The 23,388-nt window shown below is 39.8% G+C and overlaps 1 protein-coding gene across 1 annotated transcript in view; it reads left to right on the plus strand.

Annotated features, from left to right (window-relative positions):
* Positions 1-23,388, plus strand: part of SLC6A11 (solute carrier family 6 member 11) — a 123,261-nt gene that overhangs the window by 97,315 nt on the left and 2,558 nt on the right. The window contains exons 8-13 of the mRNA XM_044451286.1: positions 3,830-3,933; positions 8,804-8,928; positions 10,141-10,253; positions 14,158-14,295; positions 21,788-21,890; positions 22,323-22,423. Of these exons, the coding sequence (XP_044307221.1) occupies positions 3,830-3,933; positions 8,804-8,928; positions 10,141-10,253; positions 14,158-14,295; positions 21,788-21,890; positions 22,323-22,423 (684 nt within the window). The remainder of the gene's footprint in view (positions 1-3,829; positions 3,934-8,803; positions 8,929-10,140; positions 10,254-14,157; positions 14,296-21,787; positions 21,891-22,322; positions 22,424-23,388) is intronic.

Raw genomic sequence — 23,388 nt, forward strand, 5'->3', positions numbered from 1 at the left:
TCCCACTGGCTCTCAATATTATATTGTCTCCAAAACAGGAGTTCCTACATTGACCAGTTAATATAATAAACAGATACATACCTGAAATTACTAATTGTCTTTATCAAAGCTGGAACAGATTACTGTAGTTCCAAAATAAAAAACAGAAAGATTAGGTTTGTATTCTAGTGAGTTATACACAGGTCCATCAATATTAGGGTTTTGTCAAACACACTAGGAGCTCTAAACAATGAGGAAAGAGGAAAGGGGGGGGGAGAAAGGATAGAAATGTAATGTAATAATACAAACAGTTCTTCAATCAAGTTAAAAAAAAGAACTCAGACAAAACTCCCTTGGGCCTTACTCTGGCTCTATGCATTTCATATACAGTTTTAACCTATTTCAAAAATTCTGGCGAAAAACCAAACTATCTTAGTGTGGCAAAGATAAATTTCCAGTTGATTTTATTGAAGGCCTTCTTCTCATCCAAACAGATAATGCTAACTTGGTTTTGTTCCCATTTAATACATTCAGATTCACAACTAGTCTATCAGCACCCTGCCTACTTTTAATGAATTCCTCCTCATCCTATTGGACTAACACTGTGATAAGTCATTGTAGTCCCTCAGCCAAAATTGCAGATTTTAAAATCAACATTGAAAATGATGGGCTGATAATTGGTACAGAAGCTATGATCTCTATCTTGTTTAGATATCATGGTAATGTAAGCATCACTGAGTGCTAAAAGAGAACCCAATTCAGAAATAGAATTAAGCAAACAATAAAATGTGAGAACTAGAAATTGGAAAATATTTTATATCTCTCAATTGTAAAACCATCCAGATCAGATGCTTTCCCCATTTTGATATTTGCTATTGCTTTCCTAATTACATCAATCTGCAGAGGCCTCATTAATAACTAGAGATGAAAGATTGACTTGGGATGGGGGGGAAAGCATTGATATCTTTTCTGATGCTTTGCAGCAACTGCTAATAATTTTGAATGACATTTTTGAAATTGTAAAAGTGTATCTTCAGAATGAGTACCTTGCCACTATCATCTTTAATTTCAAGATGCCAAGATTTTACTGGACTGTTCTCCTAATATATCTGTCTTAAACAAGCAAATACATGATCTACTTGCTGTGAAAAAAAATCTAACTCATATTTAACAAGCTGCATCTCCTGATGAAGTCGTGCCATTTGGAAAAGTTGCCAACTGACATTTTAAGAGTTTTCAACCTCTCACTTAAACCTATGTGTTATTCCTGTTTTAATTTATCACCATGAGAAGCATAAACAATAATTTAACCCCCAAGATATATACTTTATTAGGCTCCCACACAGTGAAACATGAATTGGTTGTACCCTCATTGATTTCAAAATATTCTTGTAGCTCAGCAAGAATCTGATTTTTTTGAAGACGCATGATTTAACAAGAACGTGTTAAAGTGCCAGAGATCTTCAGGGTTTGGGCTATTTCTAAATTGCAAGGACAAACAAACTGGGACATGGTCTGATATCACCAGCACTTCAGTCTTATAGTCTCAGATTTGCTGTAACAAAGATGTGAAAACAAAAGAAGTCATACAGCTGACAACAATTACTGCGGACAGAGGATATGGACATATAGTCTCTCCTATCCAGATGCAATATTCTCCATGGGTCAGTCAGGCCAAATTCTGCTGCATAGGCTTGAATTGTGAATCTCACAACTTAGGGACAGTATATTCTTTCCCAGGAAGAAATTTAAGATTTCATTAAAAAATCCCATCACACACAATCACATATGCAATATCAAGCAGTTTTCTGGAACATTTGTGAAACCTGGCTGAAGATGGGCCCATGCACATGGCCCAAAGTCATTACTTTTCAACCAAAATAAATACTGACCATCAGGAACAATGTGGGCTGTTGAACTGTAAATACAAATTGTGGTCAATTGATCTGACTAACAAAGCACAAAGGAAAAAAGAAAATGAGGAAAGAAAAAAAGAAAACCAAGTTAAACTATAACAAAGTAGTTAACAAAATGCCCGGAGATTTATCTAGGCAAAATACCCATACTCTAAGGAGTATGGAAATCATGGCCAGAGACCCAGCACTTTCCAGTCAATTTCTGGAGCATGAAAATAAATATGGGCTTGTAGAGGATCGGAAATCAGAAGGTGACTTTCGGGCAAAATAGAGATCCCATAAGAACAGATTGTGCAGCTTCTGGAGATTGAAACATCTTCAATTCATCTTGAAATTACACTGTAAATATAGCCAGGAAACTGTTATGGCAGATAAAATTAAGATATTTTGCCATTCTTTGGGCTTTTCCAAACTTTCTCCTCTGACCAGATTTGTTTGGTGAAATCTATGTAAAGTATATTTTATCACTGTCTGGACCCCAAGTGGAACTTTCCCTTCTGCCTAGCTGCATAGAGGATGTATTCATAATCCAATACACCCAGAAACTTGACAGTAGCATGTGTCAGTGTCACTCCTTGTGTAGGGCTAGGATTATGATAAGCATATTCGATATCAAGATGAAAATATTGTTTCAAAACCTGATACAGGACCAAATCCACATGGTCTATCAGCCTGACTTGTGGGGGCTGCTTGTGCAAACCAAGCATTCTCAGAGTTGTCCTCCAGGAAGAGTCTTCCAAAAATAAAACCTGAACAAATATTGTACTAGCTGAGGCAGACATTAAGTTTTCAAATCTAGCATCTATCATCTCGAGACAACAGCCAATTGAATCCACAGATCCTTGAAGTTTAACTAAGGCTTGTAGCTTTTCAATCTTCTTGGACTGCCAATGGCAAACTAAACATGTCATCTTTTCTCCTCTCTGTCCCTGTCTAAAAGATCTTAGCAGTAGCAGCTTGGTTGAAGAAAGTGTCTTCAAGGTCTGAAGGTTTCAGGTCTGAAAGCAGCCATGGCCCTCAACACTCCTGATACACAAATCCTCATGAGCTTCAAGCAGTTATGAAAATAAAAGAATGTATTATACTACAAACAGTCTTAACAAAAAGTGAAGCAATAAAGAAAATTCACTCAGGAAATAAATCTATCTCAGTAGTATTCTGGAAGCTGAAAAATAGATGGTAAAGAATGATAGACCACTTACATCACCTTCATAGCCAGAAGTCGTGGGTCCATAAATGTGCCTGTGTAATGAACCCAGAAATGGAGGGATGCTTTGCAGAGCACTGGAGCACATACATGTTCTGGACTTGGAAAAATAATATAGTTTTATTTTACCAAAAATCTTTATAAAGAAGTTTCTATCAGACTGCCAAACTCCAGCACCAGAGCATCAGACTATCTTCATTATTTTGCCAAGGAAGGAACAGGGAAGTTGTTCAGGAAGAGGCCCCAGGGTTGTTTCATAAGGCATTGTGCCAGGGCCAGCTGATGACATGGAGCAAAAGTCTGTGCAATGCCTTGTCTTCTCCCGTTCTCTCGTAACGTGTCCACATAGAAGTAGTGTTCTTGATAATTCTTGTCTCTTGCACAAGGATTTAGTGCTATTAGAAAAAATCTCTTTTGTGTACAGAACAATCCTTCTCCTTGTGCAGAGGTACCTCTAGGTCCAGCAGAAACCATCATTTCTAGTAAATACACTGAATAATAATGATGATGCTATTGATGTCAAAAAAGGTGAACATCCATTTCAATTGTATGGCTGACAGATATAATATTTGCCACTTCATGTGGTATACCAAGTTGGATATAACTGGAAAACATGACAAAAAACTTTTTGTAATAATTTATTAAAATTAATTGATTAAATTATACTATATGATTTTTAAAAGGATTTTTTAAAATCCTCAATTACTATTGTGTTTTGTGCTTACAGGTCTGGGTGGATGCCGGGACACAGATATTTTTCTCCTATGCCATCTGCCTAGGATGCTTGACTGCTCTAGGGAGCTACAATAACTACAATAATAATTGCTACAGGTAACACAAAGTTTCAGTATGAGTGTGTGCGTAGTTCTTCTCTTTAGTTTATAAAACAGGATCTCCTTGTATAACTATCTGAGGAAAATGCATGTAGGTATATCCCGGTGTAGCACCTTTGGGTGTACACAGGCACTTCATTTAAAGGATCATATCCTTAATTGATCCAATAGCTTTGAAAATAATTTGTTTACCTTTGTAATTGCAGAAAAGCTCAGTGATATGTTATTAAAATTATAAAAGCACATTTTAATTAAGAGAAAATGTGATGAAACCCTATTTTTAATGTGTATCATATAGTTCTCTGTGACAAATGCTTACATATACTGGATATAACTAGCACATATGCTGTCACTTTTAAAATGCTTTAATGCATAGACGGTTTAATTCTATAAAAGTTGAGACAGAAATAATGGCATAGAGAATAAAGTCTTTCTAGACTCTTTAGCTTTTGATTCTTCATGACAAAGTATGATCTAGAATTTCCAACATGCTAGAACAACATTTATTTATTTAGATTTTTTAAAATACCAGTCCACTTCCAAAGGCTGATATATTACAAGGCTCTGGGCAGTTTTACATCAGTTCCACATCACTATTTAATAGCTAATTGCGCACCACCTCTTATAGTATATGAAATCACATGCTGGTATTTATATTACATATTTAGAGCTAAAATACATACTGTTCCCTTTGGATAGTGCTGCACTTGTGTGTAAAATGGCAGTTAATAGATGAAGCAAAAGTGAAGATCATTTCATTAAACATGCAGACACACAGAGAGAGAGAGAGAGAGAGAGAGAGAGAGAGAGAGAGAGAGAGAGAGACATTAGGAACTTATATTCCATAAGGCACTTTGAAAGTAGCATATTGGCTCCCCCTAGTGTAAGCTCTAGTGCTTTTCAGCTGTAATTCCTTAATTCACTGTTTTTTCCTTTTCATTATTCTAAACAAGCCCCTCCTCACTTTATTTATTTATTTATTTAAAATATTCATCTTTTCTTCAGAATATTACTGTGGACAATCAAGTAACCAGTCCTAATAACAGATTCTAGGATCAACTGCTTTGTTCATTTATTTTTGTTTATGGTTATGGTTAGGCAGCTTTTGTTGACAGAATACTCTTTAGAAACACAGTATTTTTGACTTGATAAAGATGACCAATCATAATATGACCAAGTAAAAAAACTGATTTCACTATTTCCTTAGCTTTATTTATGGGGGCTATATGTATATTCCTATCACGTGTGTCCTTTTAAGTAGGTCAGCAGTTACAGGTACCTTTTAAGAAAACTAAAAGCACAATTTAAGAGGATTCTTTTCTCCCAAGGATTCAAAATTAAGTCATAATGCTGGTTTCACTTTATCATATCATACATTTTTTCCAAGACCTGGTCATAAACTAGATTTAGAGTCTTTGCCTTGAAATATAGCAGCCCCTGAGTGAGTGAGTGAGTGAGTGAGTGAGTGAGTGAGTGAGTGAGTGAGTGAATAAGTGCTATTGTGCAGATTGAGGGGACAGTGGTGAAAATAATGACCCAGACACCTAAACTAGGTACACCAGAGTTCTTCATTTGGCATGTAAGGTGGGAATGCAACCCATTTCAGATTCTGCCTAAGTGCAGGAATTCCTTCTAAGTCCTCTTGTAGGCATTGAGGAGGTGAGCCGCTTCACTCTGGACTAGGATGGCATCCACCTGTCACCTAGGTTACAGATCAGCGTAAAGGGTGAGGGGGACTTGCTGTGTCACCTCCACGCAATACTATCCAACACCAGGTAGGTGGAGCAGGTGAGGTCCCAAAGGCAAACCATACTCCACATGGGCTGGCTACACAGCCCATGAGCAGCCAGCCTCTGGACTTGCCAGTTACCATAAATGTGCCTGAGAATAGCTTATCAAAACCTGTTCCTCTCTGATTCCCACACATTCCAGGCAATAACCAAATCCACCTAATTAATTAATTGGCTCTTTTCTAATGCCAAATGAAGTAGACAGAATAAAGCTGCCCAGTAGAGCCCATCTATGAGCAGGTAAACATTCCTGTTCAGCCCCACTAAGGGAGAAACTGGCTAATCCTTACTGGTAGGGAAGACAGGTGGAAGCTAGGAAGAAGAGAGGTCAAGATTTGGGACAGAGTGGGCTTCTGCAGCACTGCTCCAGCCCCTGCACCAAAAGCAAGCATCAGCCTGCTCTTGCCAGTGTGCCATTTGTATCTCCCTTCTCACCCATGAAGTTCTTCTGGCCAAGGCATTCCACCCACGTAGGATACAGTCTTGACTGTAAAACTGAGCCTCAATTAAATTCCAGTAAAGAAAGAAAGCACCAAAATTTTGAATCACTTACAAAAATGTTTAATATCTATTTTATGCACCTACTTTATTGGGGTACAAATTCATTTGGTGTATTAGATTACTTTTGACAGAACATAAGGGAAATATATTTCGGTTCCCTTCCAAAAAGAGCAGTGTGCAATTTAAATTGGCATTGTTATCATCTCATTATTGTACTTGATACATAGACCTGAAATGCAGTCTAACTTCTCACTTGCTCTGTCTGCTTTCAATTATCAAATCCTGGCTTAATAAGCCAAGTTATGTATAAGTTTTGTATTCCTGCAAGCAACCCCTTTGCTACAGCTTTGTTCCTCTCATTGCATAAACCAAGCGCAAAGCAAGTAAAGAAACCAGGAAGCTGCAATTAGCGACAGTCAAAGTTTAATGTTGATTTCTGAATGTAGCTTGTTTGGAAGAGATTAACCATAGTTCGGATTTGCATGTAATGGGAAACTGTAGCTAGCTGCGGCTTCCTGGTATTTTTTATTACATGTGGAAGAAGGTACGAAGCAGCAGCAAAGCAACTCTGTGTGGGGGCATTGAGTTTGTGTATAACTTTTCTTATTAAGACAGATTTCGATTATCAGAACATAGGAAGGATATTGATTTAGATCAAGGGTGAGCAGTTTGTGGTCCTCCAAATGTTTTGACTTATGACTACTGTCATTTCTTATCATTGGCTATGCTGATTAGGGATAATATAGCCCATAGGCTAAAATATCAGGACAATAATTTCCCTACCTCTGATTCAGACTTTTAATGCAGCCAGCCTCCAAATACCTATGATGCGGCTGCACAGCAAAATAAATCTCTTCCCAATCTGGCTGGAGCATACTATACGATCAGCTATTGCAGGTTTGATCATGCTTTATTTCTCAACATATTTTTTAAACTCTTAAGTATCATTCACTGAATGGTGTTCATGATATTGCCCACAGTATTCATCAATAATGGAGTGCTGTCATGGGACTGAAGAATTCCTTATTTGAGCTCTGGACAAAGATAAATGCCAGAGATGAAAGCAAAATGTTGTGACACCTTAAAAGCCAACAAATAAACCTATTGCTATTTTAAAGTGCCCTGACATTTTTGGTTGTTTACAGTTCTCAACTTGATTTAAAAGTATTACTACTAAAATTTTAGCTTTTACTGTAAACACTTTCCCACATGTCCCATCCCTTGGGCATCAAGAGATCATAAACAAAGCTTCAGGAGAGGGTGGTTTAGACATTTTCTATTTTCATTTCCATACTTTTTAGCTATCCAAAGAGGTAAATTTTGAAAAACAAAAATGCAAGTGCATCATACAGCTGCACATAATTATTTATTAGATATACTAAAATGTGTACTGATGTTACAGTTTTGTATATTAACTCTAAAGGTCTTGTGACAGTTCTGGCAAGACTCAAGAGTTTTCTCTGTGAACCTTGTCATGTTTTTTCATCATTATGTGCTGAATAATATGATTATAAAGAGTCCATGAAGCTAGTAATTATGGCTGTACATAAAACGGCTGCAGAAGTTTTCTTGCCAGATAACAAGCAGAGAATGAGAAATGTGGAGAAACTGTCTGCCAAATGGGAAGTAATATCAGCTAACTGTGCCAATACTGGAAGACAACAGATGTAATACTTTAGTAGTGCAATTTCCACTACCAACTTAGAATCCTTTGCCATGCATGCAGTCTAACTAGATAATACTCAGTAAGTCTGTTAATTCTGGTCAGTGGATTGTGTACATAGATGTTTCTCGATCTCATTTGACCAGAAGACTGGTATCTTTATGTTCAGGGCAGTTCTGGAAGGTCAGACTTCCATACAATCACCTTTAAACATGATAAAAAGCTTGTGACAGCTTCAAGACTAAGAGGTTTCTTCTGTTATAAGCTTTCATGTATTTTTGTGACTTGTATGACACCCAATTAGTCACAAAGCTCTCTGACAACAACATGTTATGCAACAATTAAAACAATACAATTTGTAATCCATTTAACTATTCATGATAATGCATTTTCTGGTTGAAGGTGAAGGATGTTGATACTGGTGGATGACTAATTTGTGTGTGTCAAACTACTGGGAGGGATGAAAACCCTAGATTCTAAAAGATGGTGATCTTGCCAGTTAAGCTAATATTTCTGTAGAGAGGAAGAGGGGATAGAAGGATAAAATTCAGCTGTAAGAACATGATGTAAAACATCCAAGCAAATTGTGGACCTTGAAGGAGCAAATATTTATGGAAAAGAAGCCTCCACCCATCCTCCCTCCCTCCCTCTTTCTCAGTGCATGTGTGGTTCTCAGTTTTTTTCCTGGTAATTTTGCCTCCCTGCCCTATAACCCTTTCAGTGATTGTTGCTCTGTCTGTCTTATTCTTCTCTTAAAAAACAATTAAGTGTCACAAAACCACAATCCTAGGCTAGGAAGCCTTGCCAAAAAAACAAAACCAAAAACCTGTCTAGCACAAACAGCCACAAGAAATATCCTAACAAACACATGAATTAAAATGACACAACAGAGTGATTTGCTCTTTATTCCATAGAGACTGCATTATGCTCTGCTGCTTGAATAGTGGCACAAGCTTTGTGGCTGGTTTTGCCATCTTTTCTGTCCTCGGCTTTATGGCTTATGAGCAGGGTGTGCCCATCGCAGAAGTTGCAGAATCTGGTAAGTCCTAAAAGACTTATTTAATAGATAATGTTATAATCTAGCTATACTTTGTGCCTGCAATTTTAGTTCGCCTATAAAGTACTGACCTGCAGAATTTTCAGAGCAGGATGAGGAAGATAGCCATGAAAAATACAGCCTGAGACACCCTGCTCTGTTTGTTTGTTTATTCATTTTTTTAATATACCATTCTTATAGCCAGAATTGGCTCTCTGAACAGCACTTGCTGCTCAAGCCAATACAACTCAGGTTGCACAAGTGCACTGAAAAGGAACTGAATGAAATCTTGGGGGAGGGCAGGAAAGGGAATAGAATATCCATCAGGTTTTCACCCTCCAAATGCAATTCTCACACTTCCCTAGTTAAACTCACCCTTGTACATCCATAAATCGTCTCCCTCCCACCAGCTCCCTTCCTTCCACCAATTCTTAAACCACCCTTGTTTCTCCTCACCCCAACTAAATGATTGCTGCTGGCAGTCCAGGGGCTGTGGCAAGCCAAAGGAAGAGAAGGTAGCTTTTTCCCATCTAGTACCTACTGTACTGTTGTGTAGTACATCAGTCAAAAATAGCCCAGCATCTTGCATACAGATTTACAGTGCACCGAGCAAATGTAGTCCCTGGGACTATTATTTATTTATTATCCCTAATTAGTCAAAATAACCATCATATGTTATATAACTATGGTTTATATAATTAGTTATGTTAACTATATACTATTTAATACTTTATAGCATATAATATTAAATAGTATACTATTTATACTATTATACTATTAACTATTATACTATGGTTAATAATTGATAAAAGTTACTATAGCCAGCTAACATGGAATCTTTCATAAATGCTTGCCTTCATATTAGCCAAAAGAAAGTTCTATTTTCCCTCTTTCTACTCAACTTTCAGAGATTTTTGACATTGCAGAAAGTGTTGTGATCAGGAAACATTAGCTACTCTGCTTCCTCTTGTCCCTTAATTTCCTGAAGTCCAGTGCTAGCCACAGTCACTACTCCTGAAATATGTGATCCATAACAATAAACCACACTCTCCATAAATCTTATTAAGTCACTATTCATAGTTCTCATAGTAATGTAGTCATTCCACTTCTGCCTCAGTGACTCCTACTTTATGTCAAACTGTCAACATAATACTATTGACACAATAAATCTATATTACTAAAATATATACAATTCTTGATTATTTTCTTTTTCAGGACCTGGACTTGCTTTTATTGCTTATCCAAAAGCTGTAACAATGATGCCTCTTTCTCCATTGTGGGCAACTTTGTTTTTCATGATGCTCATATTTCTTGGATTAGATAGTCAGGTATGGATAAAAATGACTTTGAAAAAACACAATGTAAATTAGGCTAAATTGAACTGAGTTTTAAGTGAGCAAGAGGATTTTGCGGAAATGCAATTGCCAATTTAGTATTACTGAACTGTTGCTTCCTGTGCTTCCAAGGGTAAAGTCAAATAGAAATCTAAATTGTCGAATCAGATAGCTTATATTTCCATTGTGTAGAAAAGCAAAAATGGCAGAAAGAGAATAATTTATACAAATCATGAAAAAACAGAGGAAACAATAGGAGGTGTTTTAGACTCTGCTCAATAAAGGATAAAAAAAAGGACTGGAGTACTGATCCAACTGCTGCAAAAGGAATATAGTAGGATTTCCAGCTTCCCAACCCTAACCCTAACAGCTTTCATCTTCAGCTACTCATTCCCCTATTCCAAATAGTCTGCTTCTCCTATCCCGGTACTATTCTGATACAGAAGTATCTGGCTTCTTGTTTATGCCTGCAAGTGCCTTGCAAGTTCTAATTTAGAAAATAACATCCAGTCTGTTTGCTTTAAACATATATATATTTATATATGAGAAACTTTTCAAAGCAGGTGGAAGAAGGATAAATATCTTGATATTAGAAATATTTAAAGGATTGTTATAGAAGTATGTATTACATTCCTGAACTCTGCAATTGCCATCATTTTATATTGTCCAAAATCTTGAACAGTATAGCATGTTGCTTATTTATTTACTGTATTTCTATACTGTTCCACATCCAACTGGATTCTGAAGTGGTAAACAGTAGGAGGGGAAAGCAAATAAAGGAATAAAAATAATCCATAGAACATTTTAAAACAAAGCAAAAAATATTAAGAGCATGACTGCCCAGAATGAGATTCTATCTAGCAGGTACAAAAATTTCACAGTGTTTGTTCCTGGGATTTCCTTCTGCAGCAGGAAATTCCACAGAAATGGGGCCTCCACACAAAGGGTCATCCTGTGATGCTCTTTGGTCAGGCCACAAGCATCAGGAGAATGTGCTGTGATGTTCAGTCACAGCACTGGTTAATACGGAAAAAGGCACTCTAGTAGGTATCCTGGTTCCAAGTTGTTCAAGGTTTTGCACACTAGTGCTAAAACTTTAGACTTGCCAGTGTAGTGGATCAGTAACTATTGGAGCCTTCAGCAAAGGAGGTACATGCTGAAAAGAGGCAGCTCCTGATAACAGCCAAGCTGCTACATTCTGCACTTAGCTCTAGCCTTAAGGGCAGCCCCACATAGAGCATATTGCAGCAATCCAGTCACCAGTGCCTGCATCACAGTAGCCAAGCAATCCCTGTCCAGGAGAGGCAAACTATTTGGAGATGGTAAAAGACACTCCAAGCCACTGCAGTCAGTTAGGGCTCCAGTGCTGGCAGCAGATCTAAAGGCGCCCCTGGACTAGAAGCTGATCAAGGGAGGGCAACCCCATCCGGAACAGGTAATAAATTTATCACCCAGTCTTGGGAACAGGGCTTCTGTCTTTCTACTAGGATTCAAATTCAGTTTATTAGCCCACATCCAGTCCCTCACTGAGTCCAGACATGACTCAGTAGTCACAAGGAGACAGAGCCGCATATCACCAAAACACAGATGGCTCTTGACTCCAGATCCCCCAGTGACTGCTCCCAGCAGCTTCCTAAGATCAAAACTACTGTAACACAGTGCCTCCAATGCCTAGCCCACTGGATCAATCCAGAAGGATACAGTGGTGAATAGCATCAAAAGTTGATGAGAGAGCAAGGCAAACTAGCAGGGCTGTACTCCCCTGTCTCCCTCCTGAGAAAGCTCAACCATCAGGACAACCAAGACAGTGTGAAAACAGAGACTGAAATGATAGTGAGAAGATGGGGAGTATCCTCCAGGAGTGCCTGCAGTTGGTCTGCCACACCTTTCTTGTACCTTTCCTTTAAAAAGGGCCGTTTGCTCCTGGGTAGTAGGTATCAAATACTGTTGGGTCCAGAGTAAGTATTCTCAGGAGCGGTCGCAGTGCTGCCTTCTTGAGAACAGCAGGAACCATCCCTTCACTGAAGGAGGTGTTTACTGCTTCATGGACTCACCCAGTTTAACCCCTCAGGTAGCTTTTATCAGCCCAGAAGGCAAGGAACAAGAAAGCACATGGTCAGTGGTACTGTGGCGAGCACTTTCTTATTAAGGACTCCGTTAACTAAAATGAATCCCACAACATTGAACAATGGTGGCATGAGACACCTCAGCTAGAGCTACACTAACAAAGCATAATAGCTAAAAGAGATGTATCAAGAAATCACTAGTTTGGATCTCACCTCTTTGGCTTAAAAGCATACAGCAACCTACTTCTTTATAAGCAAAATTACTTATCCATGCTTCCAGTAATTTTACTATTTAAATACTGATAATAGCAGTAAAGGGACATGAGTGGCAAGGGCAATATGGTATGAACTGAAGGGTACCAGCCTCAATTTTAGAATTGACCTAAGCACACACAGCCCTTTAAAAACCGTTAGAATTTTGCCAGTCAATTGGATGGTTGGAATTCAAGGGACTATTGGCATGATACCTTGGCTGCTGGTTGAAAAGTGGGAAATGTAAAGTCAGCAGCTTCTTCATCCAGGTAGACACATATATGGATAGCCTAGCTGGATTGAAGCAGTGACTTGAAGATCAGGAAAAGTATTAACATTTTTGAGGACTGCAGTAGAGTTGGAGTGGACAAGGGAAACATAAGTTGAAATCTCTTCTAAGAACCTTAAAGTCATTGTCTTGAGCATCTTACTGCTTCTCTGATTATTTGTAAGACACAGTTGTTATGCAGTGCAATGCCTAATGCAGCACTCTGCTGTGGAATATTGTCATGAAGGAAATCATTCAGGATTCACTACTTTGAATCTTTTGATCCTTTTTCTATAAAAAAACAAGGTGATGTATAATCTATGAGAACATTATTAGTAAAACAGTGCTGTGCACTTTAAACATTAAAATGACAATTAAAACATGGCAGTCCTTTGGCTCCCAGACAATATCTAGATGGACACAAGATTTTTGGATTCCTAGCTACAAAGTTGGAAAATTACTGAGACCCCCATCTCCCCTGTTTCTCCAAGGTCATAACAGCAACCTTGGAGAAGAGCTTTGGGGGACATTCTAGGTTGTGGAAGAACAATGGTGCCAAGATATGGTGGATCCTGACATCCAGTGTAGTGTGGTGGTAAGAGTGTTGGACTGGGGACATGGAAGATCCAGGTTCTGGTCCCCACTCAGCCATGAAGCTCACTCGATGATTTATAGCCAATCACTCATGCCCAACCCATCTCACAGAATGGTTACGGGGAGGATAAAACAGAGTGGAGCAGGTCTATGTAAGCTGCCTTGAGTTTCTCACAGAAGGAAAAAAGGCAGGATATAAATGAAGTGTGGTAGTAATAATATCCTGGCGGTGTCTCATCTGCCTTCCATCCCACTCCAAAGTGAGCCATCAAACCACTTAGTGGTTCTATTAACCACTTCCTCTCTGCTTTCCTCCCCACTTGCGTAGGATGCCCATAATAATTTAACAATTTCAAGAGTTAAATTTTAATGCCAAAACCAGATGGCATTGTCACAGTCGCAACTGTTATGCAAGAGGTTCTTGCCAGATAGCTTAAGAGTGCACCCAATTCTTTCAGTACTTTGTATGCTGATGCCTGCAAAATTTTACAAAGAGTGATCAACTGGAAGTTTGGAGGGTGATATGGCACCTCTTTCTCTCATCTGCTACAAAGAATTACAGAATATGTTGGCACTATAGGAAAAAAGGAACTCAGTAAAGGCTCTATATATGATGAAGGTATAAATGATGCAAAAGTGATAAAGCAATGTTGTACACTGAAAGTGCTAAAGAACTGAAACTTTATGTGCCTTTTTCTGCACTTGTTTTGTTCTGCAGTTTGTCTGTGTTGAAAGTCTTGTGACAGCTGTGGTAGATATGTATCCAAAGGTTTTCCGGAGGGGATACAGACGAGAACTGTTGATTCTTGCTCTTTCAATTGTGTCATTCTTCCTTGGTCTAATAATGTTAACAGAGGTAAGACAGATTGATATTTTTCAGAGTTGTGAACCAGAATCCATCCTTTTTTAAATCAGAAATTCTAGGCAATGGTATTGGAGGACTGATAAGATATTGGAACAACAAAATACTGATAAGATTTGTGACAAAGTATTTGAAAGCATTACAGTGTCTCCTCAGTGGTACCACAGAGTTGGAGTGTTTCAGCAGAGTTCCTTGTATTTTGCTAGGGAACTGCCTTCTAAGCTAGTCACCCCTGCTATCTGATGTATAGAAACACAGAAAAGGTTATCTTTGGGTTTACTATGAGAAATATACTGAAGAAATTAGTAGCTTGAATGCTATAATCGTATAATTGCTTGCTACATAGAAATTATAGGTTTTTGGAAAAATTGATAAATGTATACTTAATCATCAGCTTGAAAAGGACTATGATTATGATTAATACTAAGCATTCTTGTATTACATTTCTTTACCACCCAATAGTCAAAGTTCTCTGGGCAGTTTACAAAGATTAAAACCTTTAAATTACATTGTAAATCCATGTACATGCAAGTTTAGACAGCACACAAAGATACAGATGTATCTAAAAAAAATTAAATGGTCAAGAACAGGAAAACCCAACCTCATCATATCCTTTCAAATGCCTAAGAAAAGAGGAAGGTCTTAATCTGACATGAAAAAGATAAAAATGTTGGTGCCAGGCATGTCTCATTGAGGAGATCATTTCATAATTGAGGAGCTACCACCAAGAACTCCCTCTCCTTAACAATATTACAGGTAGGTTCATGCTGGAAGACATGCTTCACCAGGTATTGTGGTCCTAAGCTGTGTAACATGTTACAGGTCAAAACAAGCCCTTTGAATCAAGCTTGGGAACATACAGGCAACCTGTGTAAGTGAAACAGAGTCCATGAACTGCAGCTTCTAAATTTATGTTTTAGATGAGGAGTCCATTGAAGTATTCTAATCTGCAGATTACCCAAACATAAACAACTTAAACCAAGTTAACCCCGTCCAGACCTGGGCATACATGGGCCACCAGCTGAAGCTAGTAGAAGGTCCTGCCCGAAGTGACAAAGATAGCTTCAGGAAAGCTCCCAAGCTACAAACCTGCTCCTTTGGGAGTTGCATATCACCTGTCAGAAGACCCACACTATAGAACACTTAGTCTTATCTGGGCTGGGTTTCAGTTCATATGTCCTCATCCAGTCTGTTGTCTCAACCAAACACTGATCTAGCATAACCACAGCTTCCTCTGATGAAGGTAAAAAGGAAATATAGAACTGCATGCTATCAGTCTATTGATGTCACACACTCCAGATGACCCTGCTCAGTGGTTTCACTGACCTGTTGAACAGCATGTGGAACCCCATACTGGAGAATCCACAGGGCTGAGAATATTCCCCAAGCACAACTTTCTGGAGTTACCTATCAAAGGATGAGTGAAACAAACGCAATGCAGTACCTTCCACCACTAGCTCAGACAGTTGTTCCAGAAGGACGCCATGGTCAATGGCATCAAAAACCACAAAGAGATCAAGGCAGATCAACATGATCACACACACCCTCCTCTCTGCCTGCCTGGGTCATCATACAGGGGTAACTAAAGATGTGTCCATGCCACACTCTGGCCTGAAAGCCAACTAAAATGTATTAGATAATTAGTAGTACCTAAAACCATACGGAGCTGGTTAGCAACTGTTTGCCCAAGGACATTGTCTAGGAAAGGTACATTACCACCAGCAAAAAGTTGAGTTATTCTGGGTCCCAGGAGGGTTTCATCAGGTGTGGCCTGACCATAACCTCTTTCAGGTGGTCAGGAACCACTTGCTTTTGCAAGGAGATATTAATCACCTGCCTGGCTCAGTCAGCTGTTCCCTTCCTGCCAGTTTTTATAAACCAAGAGGGGCAAGTATCCAGTATCGAAGTGATTGTACCAACCTGTCAAAGCACTTTGTTGACATCCGTTAGTGAAATCCATCCAAAAACCAAGCAAGCCTGTGGGAGACATTGGATTTGGATAACCCACTGATTCAGCTGCTTTTGTATTTGCCAGGAGTCTGTGTCCTGGTGAATACAAGAGATTTCTGCTGGAAGTGCCTATCAAATATACTACAGCAGACATCACGACAGATGAGCTGAATCCTTAGGGGCAGCATGCAACAGGCCCCAGACGACTCTGAAAAACAACACTGAATGGCACACAGAAGATTCAACAGAGGTGACAAGATGTTGTTTCTTTGCCACCCTTGCTGCCCCTGCATTGAAGTGGACATTGGCACACACCACTTGCCTCCACTAGTTCAGTTGCCTCCACTAGGAGTTACTTTCCATCTGCACTCAAGCTGTTTTCCTTTTTGTCTCATTGCTTTCAGCTCTGGAGTGTACTGTGAAACAATATTAGCTGCACTCTGGAGAGGCCATGTGAACAATCATGTGAACTCCCCAGATCGTTTCTGCATTCCACAGTTCTACCAAGATTTCAACAGAATAGGCAGCCATACTGGCCAGAAACCTTCCCAGAGCCCTCTAGATCATTAGTCTCTGCAGCAGACCATCTTAATAATCCCTGCAAACTTGCAGAGGGCAAAGGTACCATAAGTCTAAACTGCAGCAAGCAATGATCTGACCATCAGAAAGGGACTTAATCAACGTCCCCTATCTTCAAATCATCACCACCATGTCAAGTTGAAAAAAATCAAGTCTAGAATTGCCTTGCCATATATGCAGGGCCAGTGACATGCTGGGACAGTCCCATGATTGTCATGGAGACCATGAAGTCTTGAACTCTCCAGACAAGGTGCCCTGAGCATGAACGTTGACATCCTTCCAGAACCAACAGTCGGGGGGAGAGGGGAATTCAGTAGCACATCGAAAGCCACCTCTATCAGCTTGGATAGGACTGTTGAACAACCGAGTGATGGTGCACCAGTTGAATCTGCCCTCTATCCCACTGATACAAAACAAGGTGCAAAGAGGCCAATAGTCAGATGGACAGAGTGTCTTCAGAGGAAGATAGAATTCCTGTAGCTCACAGCAACCCCAACCCTCCAGCCCTCAGGTGTACCTTTTTACTAAAACCAGTACTCTAGTGGGCACAAATGAGAGAGACTATCTCTTCCCTGCTCACCCAACCCAGGTCTCAGTTGTCGCTGCCAGCTTAGTTCTTAGATGTCAATAAAACAGTGCCTAGGAATGAAATATGAAGGATGGCATTCAAATCAGACATAATGTACATTCTCTTGCATATCACTCCTATTTTCTTTATATAGTAGACAGTGCACACCTTAGTCTGAGTAAAAGTACCCTTGGAAAGGAAGTTGTTGTTTTTTTCTCTCCTACATTTTACAATCTCATCAAATAATTGAAAGGCAGGAAAAATAGGAGCCCTGAATATCTCCAAAATACTGTAAGTTCTGTGATGGTTAGAAAATGAAACTTGGAGTGTGTGGAGTTCTGGAAAAGAAGCCCCAAAAACAAGGAAATAGTAGAGGGACTATGTGAGAATTAGGGGGAGTATATCTCATCTTTTCATCACAAAATCTTGAAACAAATCATAATGGATGGAACAAATGATCAATGAATTCTGCAGTAAATTAAATGCTATACAACTTAAGTTTTATAGAATAAGGTTTTCTCTTGATTTCTAGCAAAAGATTCTCACCCCACCCCCAAATATTTCCAAGGTTTCCATGAAAATATAAATTAATTTCCATTCAGGATTAGGCTTGCAGGATGGCTTTGTACCCCCTGGGTGGTTTCACAGTGTAATGTTACCCCATGTCTTTGCCACATATACATAGCTACAAACCAGTTCTTTGGTTGTGGAAACCAGGTTTTTGCTCTGATTATAAGGGCCCAGAAATACAGTCTAGAGTTGTGCACTACTGTGTTTGCCCGAAAATAAGACCAGGTCTTGTATTAATTTCTGCCTCCAAAAGATACATTAGGGCTTATTTTCAGGTGATGTCTTATTTTTTCTTACAAAAGCTGTAAGATTTTTGCCCTGAGAGTCCTCCACGATCCCTTTCTTGTACTTGATGGAATAGCTCTTTCTTTTTGCACTCATCTTGTCTGGGGGTCAAAATATTATTCCCTTTAAATCTGCTATTAAATCAAGTGGCAACGAGATAGGAGTGACAACACATGAGTGCATTAAGTACATCCGTTACAACACACGACGCATTGAATTATGAAACACGTCTGTTCTCAAGTGCGCACATTATTCATGTGTTGTATCTGTACTCCAATTGGTCATTCAGCAATGAGTCTCGGGTTCATCTGTTTGCATAGGCGTTTACCTCTCATTCAAAGGTGCCTGCTTGGGTATTTACAAATACTTAATTATAATTTATATTATCATTTATTTTAAGTATCAATGTCAATATTATTTATATTTAATTATATATTAATATTATTTCATAATTCAATATGTCCATCGTGTGTTGCAATGGACGTACTAAATGTGTCCGTCTGGCTGATGATCTTAACGGGCTTATTTTTGGCATAGGGCTTATATTACAAGCATCCTGAAAAAAATCATGCTAGGGCTTATTTTCTGGTTAGGTCTTATTTTTGGGGAAATAGCGTATATATTCTCCAAGCTTTGAAGGAAATTCTACTTGTCTCCCTGTAAATTTTGTAATCTCAGAATAAGGCACAGTCTCAAATAAAACGAAACATTGGATTTGTTTAGGCTTAAAGTTGATGGTACTGCTTGACATTAGCTAGTAAGTATATTTCGTTTCCTCAATTCTATTTTCCAGAATGGATTCACACCATCTTATTATTACTTTTGTACTTCCTCAGTCACTTTCGATGGACTGAAGGAGAATATAAAGTGCTCAAAAACACACTATGAAGTGAGCTGCTTCTGCTTTTGCTTGGAAGTATATAGAGTACAATCTGCAACATACACTCAGCAATATAAATCAAGTTGCAGTATGTATCATGAGCCAGCAAATGGCACTGTTGTCCTACATTTTATCATGTAAAGCTCTTCATTTAAGGTCTTTCCAAAAAAATCCCAGTGAGACTCAGTGAAAAATTCACTTCTGCTCAGGAGCCATGCAATGTGCACTCCTTTAGTGTGTAATTTATTGGGTGTGCTTTAAAGCAATTTTGTGGTGAAATGTATTTTACCTTAGAGCGTGGAAACAGGTCAGCTGTCAAGAGGCCTTGGTTAATATCTCAGAAGATGACTAGTATACTATTAAATATTTCTGGACCAAACTTATTGGTGAAGATTAGCCACCCAAGGAGCTTTGACCAAGGGGGCGGGACAGGGTCTACAAAAGTAATAAATAGATAAAAATATACTTTTGACTAGGAAACTTTATAGCATCCCAAAGCCCCTCTCCATGGACAGTACACTCAAACACATCTGGGCCAAGCAAAATGCTTATAAGAAATCTTACTGGCTTATATTATGAGAGATAACAATGCCAGCAGCTAAGTGACCCAGCTGTGCATCATCACTCTGCAACTCATATTCTGCTCAGGGAATATGGGTTGCATGCGTATTTGTCCCTTTCACATAGCCTTCCATCGGGACGGACTAAAGTAAATGTTCTCTCAGAAACATAGAAACAGACCGAGTCAGAAGGGGTCTCCCGGGCCATCTAGTCTGACCTCTGGCACTAGCCGACTCTGCTCATGACATGCCCACCATGTGGACGTCCAGCCTATCCTTGAACAGCTGCACCGATGGGGCCTCAACCACCTCCCGGGGAAGCCCATTCCACACCCTCGGGGACCTAACTGTCAGGAAGTGCTTCCTGGCGTCTAAAGGGACCTTGGCTCCCAGAGCTTTGCTCCGTTGGAGCGCGTCCTCCCTTCCTCTGCAGGGGAGAACAGGTCTCTACCCATCTCCATGTGACATCCCCTCACATACCTGTATGTCGCCAACATATCCCCTCTGAGTCTCCTCTTCTCCAGGCTGAAGAGACCCAGTTCCCTCAGTCTCGCCTCATACCTCGTCCCCTGCAAACCGGCTACCAACCTTGTGGCCCTGCGTTGCACTGACTCCAACCTGACTATATCCTTTCTGTAATGAGGGGCCCAAAACAGAGCACAATACTCCAGTTGTGGGCGCACCAGAGTCATATAGAGTGGTAGTAATACCTCTCTCAATCTAGAAGCCACACTTCTGGCTATGCAACCAAGGGTGGCGTTCGCCCTCTTGACCACCGCATCACACTGCTGACTCATGTTTAGCCTGCAGTCAACCAGTACCCTGAGGTCCCTTTCACAAGTGCTGCTCTCCAGCCACTTGTCCCCTAACCTGTACTTACGACACCCATTCCTATGCGCCAAGTGCAAGACCTTGCATTTATCCACATTGAACGCCATCCTGTTGTCTCCTGCCCACTTCCATAGTCTGTCCAGATCCTTTTGGATCTGAAATACCTGCTCCTCAGTTGTGGCCACTGCTCCAGTTTTAGTGATCAGCAGATTATTCACCCCTCCTTTCATGTCATTTATGAAAAGATTAAACAGGATCAGCCCCAGGACAGAGCCCTGGGGGACCCCACTTGTCACTGGCCACATTCCGATGATTCCCCACTAATGGTTACCCTCTGCTTTCAGTCAGTCAACCATGCCCTAATCCACTGGACAGTGCTTTGGTGTATCCCAAAGCTCCTCAGTTTCTCCACCAGGATATCATGGGGCACTTTGTCAAAGGCCTTGCTGAAATCCAGGTGTACCACATCCACTGCATCCCCTCCATCTAGCCATCTCGAAACCTTGTTGTAGAATTCCACAAGGTTTGTCTGGCAGGACCTGTTTTTGTGGGAGCCGTGTTGTGTGGCTGTCAGCCTCCCTTCCCTATCTAGCATCACTGTGTGGCTGTATACTTAGCCAAGCAACAGCCAGGAGGATTTGAGTTCTAGGCTCCACCTGGCTGTGAAGCTCACTGGGTGTCTTTGAGCCAGTCACGCTTCTCTGCCTAACCTACCTCACAGGGTTGCTGTTGTGGAGAACTATGTAAACTGCCTTGTATGCCTCACAAGAGGAAAAATGGTATAATAGAAATGCAGTGTAATGGTGGTGGTGGTGGTGGTGGTGGTGATACCCAGTAAAGGTTTTCTTTAACACAATGTATATTCAATTATTTTTTTAATTTAAATCTGCCCTTAGTACTTGAGGTACTGTGCCCATACTGTAGTATGGGTAGTGCCCATACTGTAGTTCCCCTTCAGGTGTCTGTGATCTCCAAAAAGTGGAGGTAACATTGGAGGCTTGCTGGGAATGGAGGGTCAAGGAAATTTCATGAACTTCTCTCCATTCAAGTACAAAAGAATCAGAGCCAGCATATGTTGGAATCCAAAAGTCATCATAAGCTTAAATGTAGCCACCTAAATCCATCCCAAATAAATGTTTAATGGGCTAGAATACTTCTGAAAATAGTATAAGGCTTTAGAGGATCTCCAACTGGGAAAATTCTGTTTTGGCTGCAGCATGTCATTGTCATCACCTTCTTCCTTTTCATTGTCTTCTCTTCCAGGGAGGGATGTATGTTTTCCAGCTGTTTGACTCTTATGCAGCCAGTGGAATGTGCCTTCTTTTTGTTGCTATATTTGAATGTATCTGCATTGGCTGGTTTTATGGTGAGTCAACGATTGGTGTTACATTGATGGCTAATTTTGAAATCATATGCTGCATTTCGAGGCCTGCTCTTAGAATGATTTAATTGGTTATTACAGTTATTTATACTTGGTCTTTAGGACACCAATGGAAAGAAACTTGCTAGCCACATAAATTTATATTAATAAAATCACAATGAATAATATATACAGAAGAATCCATCAGGATAGAATACTCACTTTACTGAGGAAGGTCCCGGGTTTAACCTGTAGCTTCTCAAGAAGGGCTGGGACAGAATCCTGCTGGAAGAAACCCTGGAGAGCTGCTGCCAGTCAGTGTTGACAATACTAGGCTAGATAGGCCAGTGGTCAGACAATGTCTCCAGAAACAGTCATTTGAGCTGGGGCATTAGACCTGGACCCATGTGCATCCCATGTCCCTTTTGTTCTATATAGGAAGCAATCGCTTTTATGACAACATTGAAGATATGATTGGGTACAAACCCCTAGCATTGATCAAATGGTGTTGGATGCTGCTCACTCCTGGCATTTGTGCAGTAAGTAATAAAAGTGTCTTTAAAATGTTATCGTAGTCTCAAAGTTCTTGGCAAGACCTTCTGTCTTACGTTTTGTAGAAATTATTTTGCAGAAATAGACAATCCTCAAGGTGTACATATGTATTTATAAAGAAGTACACCTCCAAAAATGGGCAAAATGGTTTCATACTTATCTCAAGTTTTAAAAATCAGCAATCTCTTCAAATGATTTAATGCAAAACTGATAAAACCCTATCAAGTTCTCACAACATATGTTATGTGTTTAGGTATTCATTATACTTCATTATTTATTTTCAGTTCCAGTAGTCCCTATATTTTCTTTCCTTTGATCCTAATACAACCTCCTGCAGACACAGGTGAATGCTGGCATCTTTAAATAGGATGGCATATTGATTTTCATGCCCCAGTGACACTGTGAATACAAAGTGTCTATCATAAACCCCTATGCAGGCATTATAGAACCAATGGTATCCTATTGTGTTTTTCCTTCTCCCAAGAGTGAATTCAAATGAATCGAGGTCTGGATTCCCCTATGTGTGGCATTTCCTGCACAGCCTTGTTTTTTTGTGAGCCCACATGCTTAGCTGGCCCTCTCAGGCTTACTTACATTTAGTGCAGTGCAGTGGTTTCTCATGCTTACTCCAAAGCTTCTCCTGGAACTCTGGGGCCCTGTGATTCGTGGAAGAGATCCAGCTTATGTAGGGGGAGAAGCAGCAACTCCCTTATGTATGCAAAAGTGCTTTCCAGTCACAAGCAGCCAATATGGCTTTGCTGCACAGTTACCATTTGCCATTAAATTGAAAAGATGCAATTTCTATGGGCTATACGTAAAAGCTAATTGGGAATTAAATGTGAAATGTGATTTATTACTTTGAAAGGAAGAGAGGTTCGAATTGAATATGCCTTTGAGAGAAAAAAGACAATTGTGGCCTGCTTTCTATTTTCAAAGCTTAAGGCAGCATTTC

Source organism: Varanus komodoensis, unplaced genomic scaffold (genome assembly GCF_004798865.1).
Source record: "Varanus komodoensis strain SLA01 unplaced genomic scaffold, ASM479886v1 scaffold6_2, whole genome shotgun sequence".
In the NCBI taxonomy this organism is placed as follows: Eukaryota; Metazoa; Chordata; class Lepidosauria; order Squamata; family Varanidae; genus Varanus; species Varanus komodoensis.